The sequence below is a fragment of the Hyla sarda genome, chromosome 1, assembly GCF_029499605.1.
Source record: "Hyla sarda isolate aHylSar1 chromosome 1, aHylSar1.hap1, whole genome shotgun sequence".
Lineage (NCBI taxonomy): Eukaryota > Metazoa > Chordata > Amphibia > Anura > Hylidae > Hyla > Hyla sarda.
The window spans coordinates 489,718,188-489,745,881 of NC_079189.1; the positions used below are offsets into that span (position 1 = coordinate 489,718,188).

Consider the following 27,694-nt stretch of genomic DNA (forward strand, 5'->3'; position numbering starts at 1 on the left):
CAGTGTATTGGGTTTAGTGTGGGTGAACAGATGACCGTTTTCTTTTAAAGAGGACCTGTCAGTCTATCACCTATCACATTAAAGCTTCGTGTTCCCCGATTCCAACAGTACTTTTACCTTCTAGCTATGCCCTCAATACCGGTGTTTAGGGATTTATTATACACAGTTCAGGTATACCTAGTTTAGCAGAGAGTAGACAAAAAGAGAAAATATATCTCGAAAGGAGGTGGGGTATTAGCCCCGCCAATAAGAGAGTTGCATTGATGCCTACATTTCATATTGGTTACTATCTGCTGTTTTGCAGCAGTCTTTTTATATTTGGAAGTTTTCCTCTAGATAAGTTCCCTTGGAATCTAGAGGGGTATAAGTATGACTTTTATGCAGTAACAATGAAACTGTGTCCTTGTGAGAAGAATAATAAGACAATTATCCTGTGCTGCTTTTACGTTTGACGGCTGTATGAAAAATCTGGTTGAGTCACATAGTCCAATCTAGTTACTGGGGCAGAGACCAACCAAATCAATCCCACGCCGCTATAGACGTCAAAAAGATATCAACAAGAAGATTGGGCACAAAATAAAAAATATACATTCAAATAAACTGCAGGTTTTCAACTCACTCCATTGTGCAGCAGTTTTTCCATCCTTGGTGATGTCCCACTGGAAGACTGCATTTACTTTTTTAACCAGTTCACTCCCGACATCTTTGATACGACGACCGATTTCTTCAAACACCAGATTACTCTGTAGTCCCGAGTCCTAGAAATCCATGGTCACAACTTGGTTATACTGCGTACATACAAATCATGTGCAGCTGCTAATGCTAATTATTAAATCGCTGCAAATGACTATGCATCATGATTTTTTATTCATGGTTCTCAAATCAATGCTATGTTCTGTGTCGCAGCCTGTCACACCTAGTAATTCTATTAGACTATAAAGCAAGGTAAAGAATTATAGAACGTATTCCATGTAGTAATATACTGTCTGGTGGCAGATGCTATCGGAGCAATGGATTTATTGCTGAAGGCATACAAGATTAAATGTCATAATGGGAATGGATTACACTAGAATTACCAGCATTTCTGTCCTATATGAAATATACATGTAACACATTTAAGATGTTACAGCCGAAAAGGATGAGACAGCAGCATTCTACTCAGAGATTATCTATGAAGCTGGTAAAATACTATGCAACATAACCGAAGCTACAATGATATGCTGTGCTGCACATGGTATTGTACCAACATTTCAGTAAGATCTCATAGGCCCAGATTTATCAAACTGTGCAAGAGGAAAAAGTGGAGAGATTTTCCCACAGCAACCAATCACAGCTCAGGTAACGAGCTCTGGTAAAGTGAAAGCTGAGCTGCGATTGGTTGCTGTGGGAAAATTTCAAATTTTTTTCTCTCACACAATTTGATAAATCTGGGGCCATAGTCTTTACAATACATTTTTTTTGTATTTTTCTATTGAACTCTTTGCACATGTTAGCATGCAATAGAAAAGTTCACACCTCTGCGTCTTCTAATTTTCAGCACAAGACAATAGGTGGTCAGTGAATACTGTCCTCATGGACTTGATGGCTTTTTGGAGTGAGGGAACAAACACGGGGAAAACATACAAACTCCATATAGATGTTGGCCCCCAGGAGCCCAGCCCCCATATTATCCATATGTTATCAATCATTGCCTCCAGTGCCTACAGAAGCAAAGGTTGCCACAGGGCTATGTCCATGGTAAGTATATATTTATTTATTTATATTTTGGTGTCTGATACATTTAAGCAGGGATGTGGAAATCCTATAGCCCGACGCCCGGGACAAGTAGTTTTGGGCGCCGGGCAGGTGAATTGTTTATAGATTTAGCCCTGTATCGGGCTAGCAGGGAGAGACAGACTTCTCCCTTATTTTTCTTTAATGCCGGTGTGAGGCGCAGGAGCGGATGGAAGTCTACACCTCACACCGGCGCTCAGAGTGTATGGAGGGGGCGGTGGCCTCCAGCTGACTGCAGAGCCCCCTTATCTCCCCTCCCGGAGGATTGAGGACGCAGCTCAGAAGACACAGCAGGGTGAGAGAAAGGACGAGCACAGCTCCGTGCACAGCTCCATCCCCCGCACACAGCTCTATCCCTCCCCCTCCCCTGCTCTGTCTAGACAGGACCTAATCCACCACGGGGCGGTTGCTTGTTTGCACAGGGAAAACACAGAGCAGGGGGAGGACGGAAATCTCACCTCACACCGGCCGGGACTACAGCTCTGATGTCCACTAATGGCGGCTCAGGTGAGGAGGCAGAGAATGCAGGCGGCGGCAGGAAGGGTGGTTATATATGTAGGGTGTACTGCTCTTACAGTGGAGACTCCATAATGTGACTGCTCTTACAGTAGAGACTCCTTAGTGTGACTGCTCTTACAGTAGAGACTCCATAGTGGGACTGCTCTTACAGTATAGACTCCATAGTGTGACTGCTCTTACAGTATAGACTCCATAGTGTGACTGCTCCTACAGTATAGACTCCATAGTGTGACTGCTCTTACAGTAGAGACTCCATAGTGTGACTGCTCTTACAGTAGAGGCTCCATAGAGTGACTGATCTTACAGTATAGACTCCATAGTGTATGTGTGATGTGTGTATGTAATGTATGATGGGGGGCAGCGGCAGGTGTATGTATGATGTATGCATATGTATGGTGTATATCAGTGTTTCCCAACCAGGGTGCCTCCAGCTGTTGCAAAACTACAACTCCCAGCATGCCCTGGGCATGCTGGGAGTTGTAGTTTTGCAACAGCTGGAGGCACCCTGGTTGGGAAACACTAGTGGTTATGTATGGTGTGAGTGTGTGTATGATGTCTATGTGTGATGTGTATGTAATGTATGATGTGTGTATAATGTCTAAGTGTGATGTGTATGTAATGTATAATGTGTGTATGATGTCTGTGTGATGTGTATGTAATGTATGATGTGTGTATAATGTCTAAGTGTGATGTGTATGTAATGTGTGATGTGTGTATGATGTCTGTGTGATGTGTATGTAATGTATGATGTGTGTATAATGTCTAAGTGTGTTGTGTGTGTATGTGATGTATGATGTGGGGGGGGGGGCAGCGGCAGGTGTATGTATGGTGTGTATGTATGGTGTGAGTGTATGTGTGTATGTAATGTATGATGTGGGGGGGCAGTGGCGGGTGTATGTATGGTGTATATGTATGGTGTGAGTGTATGTGTGTATGTAATGTATGGGTATGTGTGTGTGTGTGTGTGTGTGTGTATGTATATGGGAGCAGTGGCTGGTGCATGTATGATATGTGTATGCATGAATGTTTTGTATAGGAGTGGACTGTCAAGTCAGGCATTAGGGCAGTTGTGCCATCTAATTTTATTTATTTTTAGTGGCACCCACACTAAATTGCACCCCCAGAATCCCGCCCTTCATACTCACCCGCCAACCAAGAGCCCCACGCACGGATGCACACAAACACGCCCGAACCAAAACTACAACTCCCAGCATGTTTCACCATAACCTAAACTGTAGAACTATAAAGTGTAACATGCTGGGAGTTGTAATTTTGGTTCCGGTCAGCTGCAGAGCTATATGCTGCATCAGGGCATGCTGGGTGTTGTAGTTACTAACTGTAATTCCCAGTATTCCTTGACATAGACTATGGCTCTGCAGCTGACACAAACCAAAACTACAACTCCCAGCATGTTACACCATAACCTTAACTGTACTACTATACAGTGCAACATGCTGCAACACCCACACAACCATAGGCTGCATCAGGGCATGCTGGGTGTTGTAGTTATCTAGTAACTAAATGCAACTTCCAGCATTTTCTGACACAAAATGCACCACATAAACTGGAGAAGCAGACCCCCCCCCCCCACCCACCCCCCAGTAACACATAAGTCCCTATTGAGACTGAAAAATAGTGATTAAAATATTTTAATAAGTGCGTATATATGTGAATAAGCCCCTTTCCTAATAAAAGTTTCCAATTTTCTTTAAATAAAAATAATGTTCAAAAATAAACATAAATGGTATCGCTGCATGTGGAAATGTCCAGACTATTAAAATAATGTTAATTAAACCGTAAGGTGAACGGTGTAAATGTAAATAATAGTCCAGAATTGCTCATTTTTGGTCACTTCATATGAGAACTGTTTTATAAGGTGATCAAAAAGTTACATCTAGACTTTTCTGGGCTTGCCTCGGGGGTAAGAGGAGCTACAGCTCTCCGGCCGCTAATAGCCTGGCATGCTGCGATCGCCTAATAAACCATTAAATCACCGCTGTCAGCAGTGTCTAAAGGAATCTCATATCCATCCCTGGTGGTCTAGTGGGGGGATCAGACTATTTTGGTTGAAATTATTTCATCAACCAGGACAAGTGGATTTTCTTGAGGGACAAGTAGATTGTGTTCCGCTTTAGTCCCTTGGACAAGTAGTTTTTTTTTAATTTCCACACCCCTGATTTAAGGGTAAGGCATCACAAGGTAGATGGGTGATGTCATGGGGGGGGCGCGTTCAGAACCTAGGTTCTAGAAGACCTTGCAGTTTTGTGCAGAGGAAGCTTAAACCAAAAAGATACAAATATTCTTTGTATAACGTCATATCTCAAAATCAATCCACTGGATTATAAATGCTGAATACATTTTTTTTAAAGAAGTTATTCCCTACCAACAGACTTGAAAATAATAAACTGATCTGCAGATCCAACTACTGGGACCCCCACCAATCCAGAGAACTGGGACAAAATTTACCCTGGAATAAATAGTGAAGTGCACCTCCGCAGCCAGCACTCCACTTGCTGTCTATGGGGTCACAGACATTGTCAACCACTCAACTCTACAATGTTCAGGGGCCCCACATAAAAAAATTATTGGAGTGTTGGCTTCCCAGTGTGCTTCTATCATTCCAAGGACAATTTTGTCCCTGTTCTTTGGACTAGTGGGGGTCCAGGAGATTGGAACCCTTCTGATCAGCCTGATGGGAATACCCCTTTAACTCTTAAACAATTCAACTAACCATTAGTTCTGACTGTAAATGTCTTTAGTTGCACAAAAAGTTTTTCATTGGTTATTGATTTTGTCACTTAAAAAACCCCTGCAGTAGCATATACCATCACTCTTAGCACAAAGAACACCCTTCTATACTGACAATACATGAAGGCTTAGTTTATACACTGGTTTGTATACTATGTTACTTATACTTATTAACAATAAACACTGGATATTTTGTCTTCACAAGAATTATGTTTAAAGTACAAGGATGACATATACACTACATTACCTTTTCATGGTAACAGTGTTTTCTAAGCATGAGTGAGGGTTCAACATTATTTTGTTGCTGGAGGGACCAAGCTAGCATTCATGTTTCCATGTGTTAATCGTGACAAAACTACAATGCGCTTATTGAATTTTTAGCCATGTATCTTGCAACATTGTGCTGAAAAGGCAAATCACAAGCAGGGATAACCGTAACGCAGCAAGAATCAATGGGGACTTCTAACGGACATGTCTACTTTTCTTTTAAAATTAATTGTGTTACAAAGAACAAAGCAACGCAACTGACAACTGTATTGATGTGCTGGTTTCCCTGTAAACATAATAACAAATCAATATGGCAAGGTAGAATTTAATTTCTCTTTTTCCACTTGCTTCTATGTCTACTGTGAGTTCTTGTTTCAAGATTCAAATGGACAAAGTAATCTACACGAGATCAAAAATTCCTCTACGGAGAGTACAAATCCCAGAATCTCTTTATTGATTTAATCTCTAAAGAAAACACCTGAAATGTATGCTTGCTGCATCTTGTACATTTCATCAGGCTGCATTTATTACTCAATACATTTCCCTACCTGGACTGCAGCTTTGGATTCCAGAGTGTTAACAGTTGATGTAAGGTCAACGTAGGCCCCAGCAATGGCAATTTCCCCAGTCTCTTTGACCTGGAAGACGGAAGTAAACATGTAACTCTTTAAGCTTGTATTCCTCAAGGAGACTCAAGTAGGAAAATGAACATTTCAAGTCGCTTCATCCTAGTTGAAGTCATCAACTCTGACATTTCATGACATGTCTCATCCAATCCACACGGAGATCAATAAGCCTTATACCTTGCAAGTGAACACCGGCATCAGACATCATTCAGAGATATAAAAGGTCAAATGTCTTTTGGACATCTTTAATGATTTGTTCTCTAAATGTGCATGTGTCTATAAACATTTAGCAATTTGGTGTGGAGCCTGAGGTATAAAATGAACAAAAACGTAGGTCAATCTGGCATTAAAACTGTTTTTATAACACATCATGTTATGTAGTTTTGTATATACAGTGACCCCTCGACCTACGATGGCCCCAACATACGATAATTTCAACATGCGATGGCCTCTCAGAGGCCATCGCATGTTGAAGGCAGCATCAACATACGATGCTTTTGTATGTCGGGGCCATCGCATTAACGGCTATCCGGCAGAGCTGACTGCTTCAGCTGCCGCTGGATAGCCGTTTACGGTGCCCCGTGTGGTCCACTGACGATCACTTATTTGTCCTCGGGGCTCCGGCAAATCCTCTTCGGGATCCTCTGAATCGTCGGCGCTCTGCATCAACGTCACCACGTCGCTGCGCACGCCGTCCCATCATCCAATAGGAGCTGCGTGCGTAGCGACGTAATGGCGGTGACGGAGAGCACGGATGTCGGGGAAGCAGAGGCCTTGCCGGAGCGTCGGGGACACCTCGGGGACGCGGTGACAGCGATGGACGGCGACATCCCGGGCAACGGTGACGGTCTGGAGCGGCGGGGACAGGTGAGTACAACTTCCTCTAACAGTGGTCTACAACCTGCAGACCTCCAGATGTTGCAAAACTACAACACCCAGCATGCTGGGTGTTGTAGTTTTGCAACATCTGGAGGTCCGCAGGTTGTAGACCACTGTCCTATATTTTACATTGCACGGATCCCTCAACATACGATGGTTTCAACAAACGATGGTCCGTTTGGAACGGATTACCATCGTATGTTGAGGGACCACATATATATATATATATATATATATATATATATATATATATATATATGGTCTTCAAATGCGCCCACCCCCCACCCCCACAAGGATTGCACACAGATTAGCAATCCCCTTAAAGGAGTAGTCCAGTGGTGAACCCAGTGGTGAACAACTTATCCCCTATCCTAAGGATAGGGGATAAGTTTGAGACCGCGGGGGGTCCGACCTCTGGGGCCCCCTACGATCTCCTGTACGGAGCCCCGACAGCCCGCGGGAAGGGGGCGTGTTGACCTCCGCACGAAGCGGCGGCTGACACGCCCCCTCAATACAACTCTATGGCAGAGCCGAAGCGCTGCCTTCGGCAATCTCTGGCTCTGCCATAGAGATGTATTGAGGGGGCGTGTCAGCCGCTGCTTCGTGCGGAGGTCGACACCCGCTATCTGGCCAGAGAGCCTGGCCCCCGTACAGAGAGATCGCAGGGGGCCCCAGTGGTCGGACCCCCCGCGATCTCAAACTTATCCCCTATCCTTAGGATAGGGGGATAAGTTTTTCACCACTGGACTACCCCTTTAAACATTGTCTAAATGTCTCAGCGCGAACGCAAAGCTTTATGGCGTGTGAAAAAAGCAGGACACAATTTTTTTCTTCTTGCCTTATTACTTGCAAAGTCTAATAAAGACTCTAGCATATGTATTCATTATATTAAGTGGTTAGTCCTCAAGCTATGTTCATCTCTTACATAATACAAAGCAAATAGCAACTTTATTCTGAAACACCACAATAGCTCCACAACACAATAAAGATGGATATTCATGCCTCTGTGGTTTGCTGCATCCCATTATAAGCAAAAGTTTGCCCGAATCAAGGAGTTTCTATTGTTGGAGCTGCAATGCAATAGCACAAAACAAAAGCAGGGCTGACAACCACCCATAAATGACTGGATAGTCTGTGAAATAAAAAGGACTTTTTTCTCTAGTGTTTTCCAAGTTGTCCATGTGGTGTAGAAAACAAAAGTTTAAATTAAGATTAGCAACCAAGAACATAAAGGTTACATAACATCTACAGTATTCAGATAAATTACAATAAGCACATTTGTGAAATAAAAGCTAAATATAAATCACATATTCAAAAGTAATACAACCAATTCTTCCACTAACCTTAGACTGAAGGTAAATTCTGTTGCCCTCTTTCCACATCTCCGTTTGTAATGTTTGCCCAGGCAAAACTGGCTTTGCAAACCGCACCTTGAAAACCGGAATAAGTAAAAGGACAACTTAAAATTCTATTAATAGAAGGTACATGTAAAAATAAATGCTAACAGTTCCCAATATTCTAAGATGACACAACTTTATGATATTGCACAAATGGCCAGTATGACCCATCTAATAGGATGAACTTCGAATATTTTAGGACAAACCATACATAGTCATTTTAGTTTAATTCTTTACTATATTACTGCTTTCTGCTTACTGTCATTGAATTATTATTGTAGTCCTATTGTAGTTTCCAAATACTCTCTAATAGTTAGACTGTGCAAAAGTGGTCTTCAAGTGCTCCAGATTTATCATAGTGGCTCAGGCTGTTTGATAAATCCGGCTTTGGGCTTTGTTCACACAAGGTATTTTGATCAGTATTTAGTCCAGAGAAGAACTATAAGGGAAAGATCTGCACCTCTTTCTGCATTTTGGACCCAGTCCTGGTTTTGGCTAAAAATACTGACCAAAATACTAGGTGTAAGCCCAGCCATAGGCCAACAATAAGCTGGTTTACTTCACTCCAAAATTGTCTAAAAAGACTTTAAAACACATGACAAATGTGGCACAAATCAAGGAAACCTGGTGGAATTCATGCCAGAATTCTGATGTATTTGCCCCAATGTATCCAATCTTGGAAGTCTTCTGTAAACATATATCTCTCTTAAAGGGGTACTCTGCCCCTAGACATCTTATCCCCTATTCAAATCCTTTGGATAGGGGATAAGATGTCTAGGGGCAAAGTACCCCTTTAAGGCTCTCTTACACTGGTTGATTATTGGGTGAATGACCAGTCCTAGGAACAGGCATTATCGACCAGTCCTAGGAACAAGATAATCGGCCTGTACAAAGTGATCAACCTATGAATGAGCTAACACTTGTTAGTCGGCTGATAAGATCTTTTGTGCTATTGTGTGTACTGTGTGGAAATCGGTGACATGCAGCTGATAGTGATACATTTAAAAGGCTGCACGCTTGTTAGACCCTAGTGAAAACTCAGCACCAAATCACCGAGATCTGCAGCCTCTTTGTCCTAATATGTATCATATTTACTATTCTGATAGTGTAGTTGACTATCAGATGTGACCAGGAATAAAACAGTATGGGCTTTCTAGCCTATAAATTCTAACACAAATATTTCTATTTCGTGTCACTAACCAAAGATCTTGATCAACTAAAACAAAGTATTAACACATTTTATATACAAAACACCTGTATAGTGACAGACATGCAAACCTTGGATCACAAAAAGGTTTCTACAACTGTCAACACTGTACAGACAGACATTCTAAAAATTGCAATACGCAATAATTTGGCTTTAATAATAAAACGAAGGATGGCCGATTGACTATGGACCACACTACTACTACACAGTATATCATCATTTTTTTCAAAAAGCTTCAATACAAAAGCCCTGCAACTGACAACTGAAAGTACATGCTGAATGTACTAAATTACCCAGACTGTGATATCGTTCTCTCAGAACATAATCTAAGTGATTTCATATTGCGCATAATGCAGAAACAAAATGTCAAGTACTGTACCTTTATTGCTTTAAACTTGGTTACATCATTATTTGCAAAGTGCTTCAAAACATGCCGGGCAGAAAATCCAAAAGAGCACAGACCATGCAATATTGGTCTTTCAAACCCTGTGGAGTGGAAACATTGCAATTTTAATCTCCATATCATATTTACATCAACATACAAAGATGTTGAGGTGCCATAAAAGTTGATTTATGTTGTTCCGCAGCCAGTTATTATACCTTAAATGTTTCCATTATTAAAAGAAAAAATAATTCAGAAACCAGCATGGAAATAGAATGACAGTCTATAAGTTGATAACCTGAGGCAAGAACATCAAACCTCCATATCTCAGAATTGGTTTAAGCACTTACTGTACCTGTGTTACACATAGCAGGTGTCTAGTATGGCAGAATTATCAGATGTATGCATGAAAATGTCCATTCGTGAATTTATGAAGCAGTATATAGGAAAAGGAAATACAAAAGAAGGCGCTATATGTGCCCTTATCTCAATGGGACAGGGGTGATGAGCATGTGAGTTATGCACTCACCTTTGAGTGCTATGGGCACAACACCAACATGTGCCTTGTAGTACTTGTGGCCAGAAACTGACTGTCCTTACCAGTCACCCAGAGATTATCATGGTTTGTAATAATGAAACAGTGTCCAAAGGAATGAAAAAGAAAAAATGACTCCACGAAGCTTCTCATGGCCACTGCTTCGATTGGACAAATTACCAAAGGAATGAAAAAGAAAAAATGACTCCACGAAGCTTCTCATGGCCACTGCTTGGATTGGACAAATTACCTAACAAGTTTGTGGACAATAAGAGGCGGAGACATTTCTGGGAAACCAATCGTGTGTGTGTTTGTGGGTGAGCATTATCTTGTTTAAAAAATGCCAGCTGGACGCCATGAGAAGCAACATGTGTGGCCAGATGATTTCATGCACATCACTGAGCGGTTAGTGTCCCTCATATCACTTCTAGGGGAGACTGACAGTCGTAGGCAATGGCTCCCAAGATTATCACACCAGCAGTTGGGCCAGTGTGTCACTCCACAGTAAAGGGAGGACTGAAGCTCTCCCCGCAAGGCCTTTATTTTCAAATGTGACCATCATTGGATTCCAAACAGAACCTGGATTCACTGCTAAAGACAATAGAGTTCCAGTCTGTAGCAGTCGTGGTTTCTCATTCACAACATCACTTTAAATGAAATAGCTGTCAATAGGGATATCCTGATACAGATACTGGTATCGGGGCAGATACTGAACATTCGCACGAGTACTTGAACACGTACAAATGTCTCCGATACCTGCTGACCGCATAGCTCTCAACCATTTCGGATCCAGTGGGACATGCCTGCATTTGGGGTGATATCCCGCCGTCCCAGAACAGCACCCACATGTCCCTCATTTAACTATAAATGCCTCCTAATAAGGTGCCTACAGTTAAATGTTGTGTCAAGTGGGACATTTGACAAGGTGAAGAGCCATTCACACTATCAATCACTCTTGTGACCGCCGGATGCATTTAGCTAGTAAACACAAGAGGCCGAGCTCTTCCTCTTCGGTACACGAGTGACGTCATCAGATGCCGGAGCACAGAGGAAGAGAAAGGAACAGAAGAGGCCATGCTGAGGGAGCCGACATGGGAAGAAGACCAGCAGGACGTAAGTTTGAGGGAAGGGCAGTTGAACTTTTGCATACTATAAGGAAACTGCTGCCTACTTTGGGGGAAATGTTGCCTACCTATGTGGGGGGCATCTGCTGCCTACCAAATGTGGGGGGCATCTGAGGCCTACCTAATGTGGGCAACATCTGTTGCCTACCTAATATGGGGGGCTTCTGCTGCCTACCTAATGCGGGGAACATCTGCTGCCTACCTAATGTTAGGAACATCTGCTGCCTACCTAATGCGGGGAACATCTGCTGCCTACCTAATGCGGGGAACATCTGCTGCCTACCTAATGCGGGGAACATCTGCTGCCTACCTAATGTGGGGGACTTATTGCACCTGCATAACACCATCACACCTAATTTCCATCTGCTTAGTGCCTGGAAAGGGTCTGGCCATAAACAGGTGTGTGTAGTCAAGGTGCCACTTGTGTCTGGATAGTGGAAAAGAAAGTGGTGGGAGCTGCTTATGCTTGTCGAAGAATCAATACATTTGGAATTGACCTAGTCACCAGTACACAGGTTATACTTCCTTGCAGTACTGCATACTAGAACACATATTACTATACCTACTATAAATGTTGCACAGACGTTAAGAATGTAATACAATAATCTCAGAACATCAAAAAGAAAATACAGCAAATGCAATGGGCACTACTAAGAGATGCTAAGTCACTGCAATCCTTTTGTTCACCTACCTCCCATTGCAGCAAAGCTGGGTTCAATGTGCAGAGGATTCCAATCCCCACTGAGGCGGTACAGAGCAGCCTGCGGGAGGAGGGAGCAGAAGCATCAGTCAATGCTAGATCTAATTCAAATCAAAACATGTCTTGGCTTCTACCTAACCAGGGTGACCACACGTTTCTTCTATAATGAAATACACTTAATTAAGTTTAATTAATTTGAAATGTTCTGCACTAATCAGAAGCTAATTTGCAGGAGTCTGTTAAACCTGAGGCTCGGGCTACACCTAGACTTCTCTCTCAGTACAAAATATCACTGTGACATTGATGTCCATAAGAACGCATTGAGCTTGAAAAACTCTTCAAAATTACTGCACTAAAGCCAGCAGCCATTTCTTGTTTTAAATTTTAACATGCAGGAATTTCCAAGTAATCTTAAATATAAGTATTTCCCTCCATAGAGTAAAGGAAATCACTTGGCAAATATGTTAAGTTTGCAACGTACAGGCATATGCATACTGACAATTTCATGGAAGTAAAATTTTAAACGGCATAAATTCATTTCATTCTTAGGCTGGGACTACATTGTGAGGCTATCAGGTGCAGTTTGTAGCCAGAGTTGCCTGTAATCTGTTTAGTTGCCAATGTCACTGCAAAATTAAAATCAATCAGGAGTACTAACATAAGTCACAGCATAGCATTAGTCTAAAAATGAATTTGTTACATCTATATCATGCTCAGTGCTCAAGTGTCAAGGAGGTGTTGCTACATTCCAGTTTCAGTTTACATAAATATCCAAGTCAATTTCTAAATACCGTATTTTTCGCCGTATAAGACGCACTTTTTCTTCCCCAAAACTGGTGCGTCTTATACGGCGAATACACCCCTATCGCGGCGGTACCTGCGGCCATCAACGGCCGGGCCACGCAGCTAATACAGGACATCACCGATCGCGGTGATGCCCTGTATTAACCCTTCAGACGCGGCGGTCAGCTTTGATACTAACCCGGCTGTTCGGGACACTAACCCGGCTGTTCGGGACCGCTGCGATTTCACCGCGGCGGTCCCGAACAGCCCGACTGAATAGTCGGGTTAGTGCTTACAGGACACCGGGAGCGACATCCAGGGCAGCGTTGACGGGTCCGGAGCGGCGGGGACACGTGAGTATTACCTCCTATGCAGTGGTCTTCAATATGCAGACCTCCAGATGTTGCAAAACTACAACTCCCAGCATGCCCGGACAGTCAACGGTTGTCCGGGCATGCTGGGAGTTGTAGTTTTGCAACATCTGGAGGTCCGCAGGTTGAAGACCACTATTGGGTTCAAAATCTTTATTTTTTTAGATTTTGCACCTATAAATTGGGTGCGTCTTATACGCCGGTGCGTCCTATAGGGCGAAAAATACGGTACTCTTTATTATATTTAGGCTTTAAGTATATAAGCTGCCTGCAGCAGCATCCCGCCTCACTCAATGATTGTAAGGTGTCATGTGAACTAAAAGGCTTCTAGAAGCAATGATTTCCATAACACTGGATGACAATCCAAACAACTCTTTGTTTGCGAGATAAAAAGGACACATGCAGCACGAACGGCTGTGTTAAAAACGGAAAAATTCAACAAAGGGGATACACATGAAATGTATGTACACTTTTAACTGAAATGTTAAAGGGGAACTCTCATTAAAACTAATTTTTGCTATTGCACTCCTTATAGTAAATAAAAAATATTTCTAATATACTTTGTTTACGAAAAATGAAGTTTCCTATGTTTTATTTGTGCTTAAAAAAAAGCTCAAGAGCACATTTCCCCCATCTTATACACAGACTTAGGACCGAAGTCCAAACACAGAAAGTGCAGCCTGGAGTGCTGAGGAGGGGTGTGTCCAGCCTCATCCAATCATAGCTCCTCTCACACTTAACTGCCATATGCTATTGGTTGCACACACCCCCCCCCCCCCTCAGCACTCCAGGCTGTACTTTCTGTGTTTGGACTTCGGTCCAAAGTCTGTGTATGAGATGGGGGGAAAATGTACTTGAGCACAAGTAAAACATAGAAAACGTCATTTTTTTTAAAACAAAGTATATTAGAAATGTTTTTATTTACCACAAGGAGGGCAATAGCAAAAATTAGTTTTAATGAGAGTGCCCATTTAAGAATGAAATTAACTGTTTGGCAGTAAAGTCAAAAGGTAAGGAAGTGTAAGTAGAAAATATACCAAATGCCCAAACAGAGAAAAATGTAAAAGAAGATAGGACTAAGTATGAGGCATTGTATTTCCTATTGGATCTTTTTGCTGTTTTAAGCAAAGAAGGAACTGCAACAAATCGAACACGGATAAAGACATATTCCCACAACACTATATATTAAATGATCACTTCCTTACCAATTTTGCAAAGTTAATCAATAAACCGTTTTGCCCCATTTCAGTATGTGAAAGGCTTTTTCCATTACTCAATTTGATCCTATCTGTATACATAACACATATTCTACATGAAAACTTTCCAGGATGCACGGTCATTAATTTAGCATTAATAACAATACAATGAATCATTATTTAGTATACTATAGGTTTGTGTGGCATTTCTATAAACCAGGGCCTCTGCTAGCTGAAAGGAAAGCGCCTGTACACTGCCTAATCGGCTGCTATGCCCATAATTACAGCATTAAAGGCAAAATCAATAGTTCAGGCCTGTAATGATTTTCCGATATTGCTGCCTATAGCAGAAAAAACTCCACAATGTATCTTAGTAAATGGCTCTAGAGATTATGTTTATAGCTGAATACAGCCTTTATTTGTTATCTGCTCTCGGTTCATCTATGAAGAGTGCAAGGAACTCACTATTTTAATGCTATCATTTGGCATTTGAAATCGAAACCAACAGTGACAAATGTATACGTAGTAATGTCATTTAACAGAATTTATTAGTCTAAATATGAGGAGATTAAAGTGTCCCTTCAAGTGTCTTCTCCTACCCAATCTCCAGATCCAGAGTAAAGAGACAACTGAACAATACTTGTTTGGTGTCGTCTCAGAAACTGTAATGCCCAAGGTGAAGTTGCATCTCTTCACAACTGATCTTAAAGGGGAACTCCAGCCACAACTAACTTATCCCCTATCCACAGGATAGGGGATAAGTAGCTGACTGCGGGGGGGTCTGACCGCTGGTATACACTGTGGGCTCCAGAATGGGATCCCGGCCGTTAGTGAGGAGTGCATGTCATCTACCGTTAGACGGCACATGCTCCATTCATTTTTATGGGAGCGCCGGAGATGCCTGTGAGCTGTACTTTGGGATCTTCTGCACTCCCATAGAAATTAATGGAGCGTGTGCTATCTCCGGCACGCACTTCTCACTGACAGCGGGGTCCTGTTCTGGAGATTGCAGGGGGCCCTGGCGGTCAGGCCCCTCGCGTTCAGCTACTTTCTATGGATAGGGGATAAATTCGTTTTGGCTGGAGTTCTTCTTTAAACTGGAATATGAAGCAAACATTGAAGGGACACCGTGAGGACTGTGAATTTATGGAACGGTCTACCTCAGGAACTGGTCACAGCAGGAACAATTAACAGCTTTAAAACAGGATTAGATACATTCCTGGAACAAAATAAGATTAATGCTTATGAAGAAATATAAAATCTCACACCCCTACCCCTTAATTCCCTGGTTGAACATGATGGACATATGTCTTTTTTCGACCATACTAACTATGTAACTATGTAAGTGAAGAGATTTGTTAAGGGAAAATTGATGATGCCAGCTGGGAAACCAGAAAGACACAGCAAGAATCACAGCTTAAACACACATTTAGGTTTTGCTGTCTTTTTACACTAAGAACCAAAAAAAAATTATTATTAGCAGAAGATTAAATGAATATAATTTAAAAATAAAAACTAAAAGTTCAATGAGATCTGTTTTTTTAAATAGATCAAAGTGAGAACCATTGTGTCGTGATTATTTTAATACACTGCAACCTATTGAGTAGATGCTTAGACTTTATTTAAAACTTTTGTTCTTCCTTGTCTTATAAAAAGTAACAAAAGGAAAATCTGTCTGCCAAAAGATTCTATTCTAACTACAGGTATTATGTAAACTTGCTATGTGTGGCGTGGGAGATTACACTTGCTATAAGAGGTTTAAGGCTTTATTTTTTCCATTAAATCAAGTTATTCAGCTAAGAAAAAGTAGTGACTTAATATTGCAAAGCTTTGTCAGTTCACTGAATGCAGGAAGCGAGTAAACAAGGTTTTTTTTAAATTCTGGTTTCTATGGCTCTGTCCAGGACCCTTTATATGAATACATCTACTGTTAGTATAAGTACTTCGACACCGTATATGACATACAATGTAATGTACTTTTGCAGGGATATCTACTCAGGGCTTGCCTTCCGGTCCACATCAAGGTAGTACAGGTGGTACTACACTATTCTGGTGCACATGAAGTTAGTACACATGGTACTACATTATTCTGGTCCAGATATAGTTAGTACTGATGGTACTACACTATTCCGGTGCATATGAAGTTAGTACACATGGTACTACACTATTCTGGTGCACATGAAGTTAGTACAGATGGTACTACACTATTCTGGTGCACATGAAGTTAGTACACATGGTACTACATTATTCTGGTCCAGATATAGTTAGTACTGATGGTACTACACTATTCCGGTGCACATGAAGTTAGTACAGATGGTGCTACACTATTTTGGTCAACATGAAGTTAGTACAGATGGTACTACACTATTCCGGTGCACATGAAGTTAGTACATATGGTACTACACTATTCTGGTCAACATGAAGTTAGTACAGATGGTACTACACTATTCCGGTGCACATGAAGTTACTATACGTGGTACTACACTATTCTGGTCCACATGAAGTTAGTACAGATGGTACTACACTATTCTGGTGCACATGAAATTAGTACAGATGGTACTACACAATTCTGGTCCACATGAAGTTAGTACACGTGGTACTACACTATTCCGGTGCACATGAAGTTAGTACACATGGTACTACACTATTCTGGTCCACATGAAGTTAGTACAGATGGTACTACACTATTCCGGTCCACATGAAGTTAGTACAGATGGTACTACACTATTCTGGTCCACATGAAGTTCATACAGATGGTACTACACTATTCTGGTCCACATGAAGTTCATACAGATGGTACTACACTATTCTGGTCCACATGAAGTTCATACAGATGGTACTACACTATTCTGGTCCACATGAAGTTCATACAGATGGTACTACACTATTCTGGTCCACATGATGTTAGTACCAAAATGCGACAGTCAACAGTTTGCCAGCAAAATTGTTCAGCCATCTGCAGCCTCACCCTATGGGTCTGTGTATATTTCTCATGATATAGCATAGTGGGAATATATCACAAACATAAACAGTAACACTTTACCTTGCCTCTTGGCTAGACATATAGAGGGGAGGAGAAATTAACAGCTTTAAATAGAAGATAAAAATTTGTTGTACTCAGTCAAGAGTTGTTACGAAATGTGTCTTTGTGTGGCCAATTATTGCGAAAGAGAACTGCTTTGCTAGTATGTCAAGATAATGTACTTAATTTGTATTGTTTATCATTAGTCCTGAATAATATCTGTGGAAAGGTAAGGGTGGACACATAGTTGCATCATGCCACTATACTACACACGTATACAGTACTGCTATATGATACACATACATTAGACACACATGTATTCACAATGCAGGCACATTAAACCAACACAGCTCCCTTTCCAGCTATAGAGAGGTATTTGTGATAAGTAGAGCCTGCTTCCGGCCTAAACTGCTCTAGACACTCCCTTTACCTCCTAACAGAGCTGCCTGGATCAAGTTGCAACAGCCATTAAGAAGTTTTAGCTGTTGTTACCTAAAGCAGCAGAGGAAGAGGACCTCTTTACAACATCATCGCGTGGCTTCTATTGCTTCCCTAACTAAATACACCAGATGCAGTGCCCTGCTCTCTTCACCCTCTTTATGCCCCTGCAGCTCAATCTTTTCTTTTTCTTCACAAAATACAGAAAGATTTAAAGGGGTATTCTGGCTTTATACATATTAGCCCCTAGCCAAAGGATAGGGGATAAGATGTATGATTACAGGGGTCCCGCCGCTGAGGACCCCGGCGATCTCGGTGCAGCCTCCAGGGGCTGCACAGTCATCGCGGGAGTCCCCAGCGGCAGAACCCCTGCGATCATACATCTTATCCCCTATCCTTTGGCTAGGGGATAAGATGTATAAAGCCGGAATACCCCTTTAAAAGATGTTTGCATGTTGGAGCTGGAAAGCAGAAGGGTAGGTTGGCACTATTTATCTAAAACTCCAAACACAACTTAAAAATCAAGGAGGACAGAATAGTAGTCCAGTGGTGGGGTCGTAGGTTCAATTCCGACCAAGAACGACGTGTGTATGGAGTCTGGACATTCTCCCTGTGTTTTCAGAGGTTTCCTCCTGGTAATCTAGTTTCCTCCAGCAATTCAAAACATACCGATAGTCCTACAAATATGCCCCTAGTGATCATATGTAATATGATAAAAAAAGTTAGAATGTAAACTCTTCTGGAGACAGAAACTGAAGTTAGTGAAGACAACCCCTATGTAGAGCTGAATATGTAAGCACTATATAAGCAACAGAAAATAAAACATAATCATAACTTAAACTACAACTCTCTGCCACTAACGGGTTAAAACATAAACCCCCTTCTGTTGAATGGAAGTAAGGATCCTTGCTGCTTGAAAAATGACAATAAAAGCAGGTGACATATAGAGGATATAATTATGTTTACATTCTGTGTAATCACATTTAGGCTTTTATTACATTACGCAGCATAATAGAGGTGGTAATATACTGCTAAGAGTGCGGTAAAAGGTTTTCATTCCAGGTGCGGCAACAGAAGGGCCACGCACAACAGTATTGATCGTCCAGTAACAATTCCATGCTTCTGACTTTATTGCACGAGAGCCAATATGCTCACTTCATTATAGCCTTCAATCAATTACTCTGCAAGACGGACTTCTGTACAAGCATTAGAGCGTTTAGCTTATTTCATAAGAAAATACTGGCCCCAAAGCATTTTCCTTCTTCATATGTGAAAAGATCATCACATTGCTGTTCTCTGGAGGCTAGGCCTAACAAAATAACTGCGTAGCCTTGTACATACTGTATAATTATCAGGCCTTAATTACCAAAAGTCATAGATGGAAATGATCAGCTTTGCTCAGAAACTGGAGAAGACGGGCATTTACCTGTGTATTTGATCAAATATATAACATCTTACTCTTACATAGTTTTCTTGTCATGATATTTATTTAGCAGTCCCAAGAAGATACTCCAACAGACATGAGACCGTTACAAGGGTTAATTTATTGCAATATTAAACATTTCCATAAAATGCAACGTTTCCAAGTCTGGACGTTTCTTCAAGGGTCGAAACGTTGCAGTTTATTACAATACTGCTAAAAAATGAACTTTAAAAAGGACTGAAGACTGCTGGAGTATCTTCTTGGGACTACTGGATACAGTAGAGTGGGATACTCCTCTCAGTCAGCCCTGCGCAGACAACACTGAATGTGTTGCAGTTACCACCTACACGTTGTTCAGATGAAGAATATATAAAGGTTTTATTATTCACCGTAAGCAAATATTTAATCTAGAAGGGAAGAAGTATATTAACCCTTTAAGGACTCATTTGAGCCTTAAAGGAGACGTCCGGTGCTCACTTTTCTCATTGTATCCGTTCCGGGCTGCCAAAAAAAAAAAAGAAAATAAGCATTCTCTTACCTGCCTACGCTCCCCGGTGCTCCGGTACAGGTGTTCGGTCCCCGGGCTGTATTCTTCTTACTTCCTGTTAGCCCGGCAGGTCACACGGAGCTTCATCCTATCACTGGCCGAGGCGGGACATCGCTGCGGCCGGTGATAGGTTTAAGCTCCGTGTGACCTGCCGAGCTAACAGGAAGTAAGAAGAATACAGCTCGGGGACCAAACACCTGTACTGAAGCACCGGGGGAGCCTAGGTAGGTAAGAGAAAATTTGTTTTCTTTTATTTTTCAGCCCGGAACGGATAAAATAAGAAAAGTGAGCACCGGACAACTCCTTTAAGGACTCAGAAAATTTTATTTTTCCGTTTTCGTTTTTTGCTCCTCGCCTTCAAAAAATCATAACTCTTTTATATTTTCATCCACAGACTAGTATGAGGGCTTGTTTTTTGCGCAACCAGTTGTCCGTTGTAATGAAATCACTCACTTTATCATAAAATGTATGGCGCAACCAAAAAAATACTATTTGTGTGGGGAAATTAAAAAGAAAACGGCAATTTAGCAAATTTTGGAAGGTTTCGTTTTCACGCCATACTATTTACGGTAAAAATGACATGTGTTCTTTATTCTTTGGGTCAATACGATTAAAATGATACCCATCATAAGATACTTTTCTATTACTGTTGCGCTTACCAAAAAAATCGCAAACTGTTTAACCAAATTAGTAAGTTTAAAATCCCCCTATTTTGAAGACCTATAACTTTTTCATTATTCCGTATAAGCGGCGGTATGAGGGCTCATTTTTTGCGCCGTGATCTGTACTTTTTATTGATATCATATTTGCTGATATAAAACTTTGAATACTTTTTCGACTCATTTTTTTGGGAATAAAATTTTATTAAAAAAAGCAGCTATTTGACTTTTTTTCCCGTTCACCATACGGCATCAATAACATTTTATTGTAATAGTTGGGATATTTACACACGCGGCGATGCCAAATATGTATATAAAATATATTTTTTTCTTACACTTTTTGTGGGTGAAATAGGGAAAATGGGACAATTTACGTTTTTATTGGGGGAGGGGGTTTTTCACATTTTTTTTAACTTTTATTTTTACACTTTAATAGTCCCCATAGGGGACTATTTATAGCAATCATTTGATTGCTAATACTGTTCAGTGCTATGCATAGGACATAGCACTGATCAGTATTACCCTATCGGTCATCATCTGCTCTGGTCGATCGCAGACCAGAGCAGAAGACCCGTGGAAGGCAGCGGAGGCAGGTGAGGGGACCTCCGGCTGCCATGCTGGATGACCAGATCGCCGCGGCAGCGCTGCAGGCGATCCGATCATTCATTCAAAGTACCCAGATGCCGTAATGCTCGCGATTATGCATAGGACGTAAATGTACGTCCTGGTGCGTTAAGTACCAGCTCACCAGGACGTACATTTACGTCCTGTGTCGTTAAGGGGTTAAATGAGTACTCCGCCCCAAGACATCTTAGCCCCTATCCAAAGGATAGGGGATAAAATATCTGATCGCACGTCAGTGTTTTCAGATATTCTCAATGGCCAAAGTTATTGCAACATGTTAGCAAGATTAAATAGGAACTGTCAGAATCAAAAACTTTTTAGATGGTGTACATCTCGGCAAAACAAAGTTTTATCTCCTTCTAGAAATCATGGCTTATATAAAAAAGACCATTAAGAGTCCTATACCATCCAGAACATAAGCCTGTCCGGCTGCAGCAATATCTTTGTCACAGCTGAAGCACAGGCATGGACACAGTCCAGGAAGTGAGGGTAGGGCTAGCACTCCTCTGTGCTCACTCCTGCCCTGTCAGACTGCAGCATGAAAACAGAGAGGAGGGGGTTACAGAGCAGCCTGTAGTGATTGGATGACCCAGCACACTCAGGGAGGAAGTGAATGCATGGTGAGTGAGGGCGGGCTCAGTGCTTGCCTCGGACATGTCCCTTCACGAGCAGTGGATGTCAGAATGAGTGTGCAGCAGGACAGAGGGGGTTTGTGGACTAAATACAAAAGCTAGACACATTAAAGAGGTACTCTGCCCCTGGCATCTTATCCCCTATCCAAAGGATAGGGGATAAGATGTTAGATCGCCACGGTCCCGCTGCTGGGGAGCCCTGGGATCGCCGCTGCGGCACCCCGCCATCATTACTGCACAGAGCGAGTTCGCTCTGTGCGTAATGATGGGCGATACAGGGGCCGGAGCAGCGTGACGTCAATGCTCCGCCCCTCATGACATCACGGCCCGTCCCCTTAATGCAAGTCTATGGCCATAGACTTGTATTGACAGGGGCGGGCCGTGACGTCACGAGGGGCGGGGCCGTGACGTCACGAGGGGCGGAGCCGTGACGTAACGATGCTCCGGCCCCTGTAATGCCCGTCATTACGTGCAGAGCGAACTCGCTCTGCGCAGTAATGATAGCGGGGTGCTGCAGCAGCGATCCCCGGCATCCCCAGCAGCGGGACCCCGGCGATCTGACATCTTATCCCCTATCCTTTGGATAGGGGATAAGATGTCTAGGAGCGGAGTACCCCTTTAAAAGACATGCAAAGCATCTGCATGACCTAGTAAGTAATATATATATATATATATAAGCATTTTTTTCCTGAGATATGACAGGTACACTTTAAAGGTATTGTCCACCTAAAAAGGAATAATATAAACTATTATATAAGACAATACTCTATGTTATAAACAATCCATTTTCTGGCCTTCTTTGGCTGTAACTGCTAGCTTTCTGTTTGATTTTTATTTCACATTCACAAATAAGAAAAAGCCGGAACTTGTGACCTTTCCTTTCCAAACCCAGACAAGATGATGAGCTACCGGTTTGTTTTTCTGAATTGCTTTTAATAACAATGTGACACCATTTTATTTAAAACCCAACTACTTGGTAAACCGAATTATTTCAGTCAGGTGTCTTTTGTTACTGCCAACATATTGTAACTAGACAGCTAAAGGGCACTTACGGCTCTACAGTCATACTGTCATGCTCTCTAGTCTTTTAGGATGGAACCTTTCCGAATTATTGCTGTAGAACAATTACTTTGTGCCTGAGGGAATTTTACCATCGTTTTATAGTCACCCGTAAGCTAAAGAGGAGCACACTATATTATCGGAAAATTTGTTTCAATGGGCAAAACTGCCTGTTAATGGTCTCTATGTACACAGCGACTAACAATACAAAAATAAATAAATAAAGTCACAAGAAAGAAAACAAGTTTTCAAATCCAACTTATTATCTTAGAAGAGGAATTGCTATGCAAAACCTATTGGACACAATTACTGTGTACAAACAGTGGTCATTATATAGGAAAGCGGTGCTTGTTTTGTCTATGCGCTGATATTTCTAAGCAAGGAGTGCAAGGAATACAAAATAATAATAATATTACTCACTTATTAAAAAGCAAACCACTTTATTTCCATGTCTGTACTTGAACTTCTAGATTTCTACAGCAGCACAACTTACACACTCTGCAGTCCTCGGGATAACGTGTTACACTTTATAGCAGCTTTCAGATCTAGGGACTTGCAAAGTGTATACCCTGAATATCGGGCCTCAACTAATTGATAACACAGAGTATCCTGGGAATTTGCCTGGCTTTAGACTTACAAGTGAATCTTGGATAGATCACATAAGATTACACAGTGTTTTCCAAACAGTGTGTCGTTGCAAAGCATGTAGTATTTTATATGTAAAGAATATGAAAAGCAAGATTATTTATACAGTACAATCTAGAGCCCTGCATCGGGATTGGGATCCTGCGGGTCCCACAGGACCCCAAAAGAAACCTGCGGGTGGTAATGAGGTTGTTGCGAGTGGGAGTGGGCAGTCAAAGAACATACAGCGGGTCACATAAAATACTATGCAGTCCCATAAACCTCCAGAATGCCACAAAGGGCTGATGAAATGGCACAAGAGGGCGATGAAATGGCACAAGGTGGCGATTAAATGGCACAAGGTGGCGATGAAATGGCACAAGGTGGCGATGAAATGGCACAAGGTGGCGATGATATGGCACAAGGTGGCGATGATATGGCACAAGGTGGCGATGATATGGCACAAGGTGGTGATGAAATGGCACAAGGTGGTGATGAAATGGCACAAGGTGGTGATGAAATGGCACAAGGTGGTGATGAAATGGCACAAGGTGGTGATGAAATGGCACAAGGTGGTGATGAAATGGCACAAGGTGGTGATGAAATGGCACAAGGTGGTGATGAAATGGCACAAGGTGGTGATGAAATGGCACAAGGTGGTGATGAAATGGCACAAGGTGGTGATGAAATGGCACAAGGTGGTGATGAAATGGCACAAGGTGGTGATGAAATGGCACAAGGTGGTGATGAAATGGCACAAGGTGGTGATGAAATGGCACAAGGTGGTGATGAAATGGCACAAGGTGGTGATGAAATGGCACAAGGTGGTGATGAAACAGAAGGGGTACTATTTCTAGTACATGTTGCAGGAGGGAGTGGAATACACATCTTGCGGGATAAAAAAAAAAAAAAAAAAAAAAGACAGTCTCGCACAGGGCTCTTTTACACACCTTCCATCTGCTGTTGGAGGGTGATGATGTACCCACTGGGTTAAGCATTACTGAGCAAAAATGTGTGCCCTTTAAGGAGGGTCAGTTTTAATTTAAATGTGTATAGAATGTAGTTATAAAAACAAGTACCTTAAAAAAATTATTTATATATATATATATATATATATATATATATATATATATATATATATATATATTATCTGTTATGAAAATACAACTAGTTTAAATTTAACCTGATATATTAAAAAGGCACACATAAAGTTCTGTGTTCCAAAGCTTACAATGTATCCAAGGACTCGTATAATCATCTTTTTCTTATTTTTTTTGAAGGAAACAAATAAAGCTTGTGGCAACTGGTAAGAAGTATATAAAATGTGACATGATTCACTGGCCCCAGAGCTTTACAAACCTCAAGAAACCTCTTCAACATGAAGGTGCTGACAGAAAAAAAAATGTACACAAATTAACATTCTATAACGGAGAGAAAGAATCATCTTTGTCACATGAGCCAAGGGTTTATGAATATTTTACTTAGCAAAGTGACTGTGGGACAGTAACATTGAATTCATAAATGTTTTATATGCATCAAGCTACTTATTTTGTATACAGAGATGAACTTGGTAGTAAAAAAAAAAAAAAAAATCTGGCAAATAGCATTTAGCTAAAGATAAAAACACCAAAGCAATTGTGAACCATTGGGAAACTGTGGACAAAGATAAAAGCTAAAATATTAGCACAACATACATGAAGACAAAAGACATAACGAGCCACAATGCTCAGAAAGTATAGCAGAGATCACACTGGAGGTGCTGTACGGCTGCTGCAGGCTTCCCACGCCGGGCTGGCTTGTAGCGGATACTGAATATATTACAATAGGAGGGTTTGGAAGTAATCCCGTGTTGCCAAAATCTCAGGAGAAAGGTAAGGTCCACAATGGATGTATTAATAAAATAAGTTGTATGTTTTAATAAAATAAGTTCTTTAGTTATCCATTGTGGACCTTACCTTTCTCCTGAGATTTGGCAGCGCGGGATTACTTCCAAACCCTCCTATTGTGCTTTATTCAGTATAAGCACAACATACATGTGACTGATGTGAAGATATACAAATAATTCTGAAATTGATATTGTCCTATTATAGCTGCAGCCCATTCAGGTCATAGATGGCGGAGAAAAAAGGAGGTTGCAAAATCCCAATATTCACTTCAAACTCAGCAGTAGGAGCTTACACAAGGAGGCACTGCTCTTTCAAAAAATAAGAAAAGTCCAAAACTGGCTTCTTCTTCAACTCCAAAAACAACCCCCGCCCATCCCCCCCACCCCAAACTACAGTTATCAGTAAAAAGACTAAAAATGCTGCATATTCTAAATCTGTAATTGTTAGGTCTCTACTCTCTTGAATTCCCCTGCTATAAGCCCAAAATGTAGGTTCCAAGTAGTCCTCTCCAAATTTTTAAGATGAGTACAGTTGTCCTCTCCATGCATCATCATGCCCAGTGTGCAGGTTTACAGTGGGCGAAAGCAAGTAAGTAGACAAATGACAGATATGGGATTGTGAAGTATTAACCTCTGGTATGTTCACCAGTATTTTTGCTGCAAATCTGCTAAAACAAATATGCAGCAGAAAACATGGGGGGCGATCCACCCCACTGTACCACCAGGGAGCATTTACATGTCCCTTTAGATGCCACTGTCAACTTTGACAGCAGCGATCTAAAGGGTTAATAGCCAGCCGCGGCGAGGCGGCCCCAGCTACTGAGAACAGCCGGGGGCTGCAGAGTATGGAGCGGGCACGAGCCGGAAGCCGCTCCATACAGACTGCAGAGGCGTTCAGGTCTGGCCCTGCTTGCCCGAAGCCAGGCTAAGGACCGGAAAAATGTACCTGCCCGGCGCCCGGAACTGCATGTCCCGGGCGTCAGGCGATAGGAATTCCACATCCCTGATAATAGATCTTCATTGCCGTTACTACTTTGTTCTTCTGAACCGAAGCTTCAAAAACGCCATCAATTTTTCAAACGTTTCAGATAAGCTTTTTTTTTTTCTGTGTAAACCATTTCTGCCTATTACAGTAAAATCTCCCTTAGGCCCCTCTCACACTGCCATTGTGCCCCGTCTGAAAATGTCCGCTAGGCAGAATACAATGGGACTCTGCTGCTGTGGAATTCCCATGGAAATTCTGACATGTGAACAAAGCCTTAGAGCTATGTTTGATTATTTCCTTTGGTCACTATATTTCTTTATGACTGTACTCCCAAAATATCTAGAGAATCTGCCATTTTCTTACGGTGAAAACAGCATAAACCTTTACTTTTGCACCGATACTGTAACCCATTGCTAGTTAGTCCCACCCACTCTAATCTACCCTGAATTACAGCAGACATTCTTTTCAATCATTACACCCGTGCCTCCACACTGCGAACGGCCCTGCATTAAAGGGGTATTCCAGGAAAAAACATTATTTTATATATATCAACTGGTTCCAGAAATGTAAACAGATTTGTAAATTACTTCTATTAAAAAATCTTAATCCTTTCAGTAGTTATGAGCTTCTGAAGTTAAGGTTGTTCTTTTCTGTCTAAGTGCTCTCTGATTACACGTGTCTCGGGAAACGCCCAGTTTAGAAGCAAATTCCCATAGCAAACCTCTTCTAAACTGGGCGGTTCCCGAGACACGTGTCATCAGAGAGCACTTAGACAGAAAAGAACAACCTAAACTTCAGAAGCTCATAAGTACTGAAAGGATTAAGATTTTTTAATAGAAGTAATTTACAAATCTGTTTAACTTTCTGGAGCCAGTTGATATATAAAAATAAGTTTTTTCCTGATAACCCCTTTAAACCTAATCACTCTCATAAAGATTTCCACAGTTGAAGTTATACCTCCTCCCTTATTTGTCTAACACCCTTCCTATGCTCTCCGTTCTGTCAATTACGTAGGAGTTTCCTTCACCATAATCCAAACCTCCCAGTTCTCACTTCTCATCTGAAAGTCTATTTTTATTTTTTATTTTTTTAACTGCACCAGTTGCACTATGCTGCACTATGCTAGAAAATCAGGATCTTTCCCAAAATCCAGTTTTTAGTGCGTCCTAAAAAAACATTTTCTAGGCAGTCCCATTCTATTCCACAATGTAACTCTACATGTTCTAGCTCTTCCTTGCATACCCCCTTTCACATTTCTTATTATTACAGTGATCCCGCAAGTTACAATA

At 41.6% G+C, this 27,694-nt stretch overlaps 1 protein-coding gene across 2 annotated transcripts in view; it reads right to left on the reverse strand.

The window, feature by feature from the left end:
* The window catches only part of HSD17B4 (hydroxysteroid 17-beta dehydrogenase 4), a 264,853-nt gene that overhangs the window by 26,835 nt on the left and 210,324 nt on the right, over positions 1–27,694 (reverse strand). For both annotated transcript variants that reach the window (XM_056537370.1, XM_056537371.1), the window contains exons 18-22: positions 12,149–12,218; positions 9,796–9,902; positions 8,156–8,242; positions 5,856–5,945; positions 620–758 (exon numbers count right to left, since the gene is read on the reverse strand). In XM_056537370.1, the coding sequence (XP_056393345.1) occupies positions 620–758; positions 5,856–5,945; positions 8,156–8,242; positions 9,796–9,902; positions 12,149–12,218 (493 nt within the window). The remainder of the gene's footprint in view (positions 1–619; positions 759–5,855; positions 5,946–8,155; positions 8,243–9,795; positions 9,903–12,148; positions 12,219–27,694) is intronic.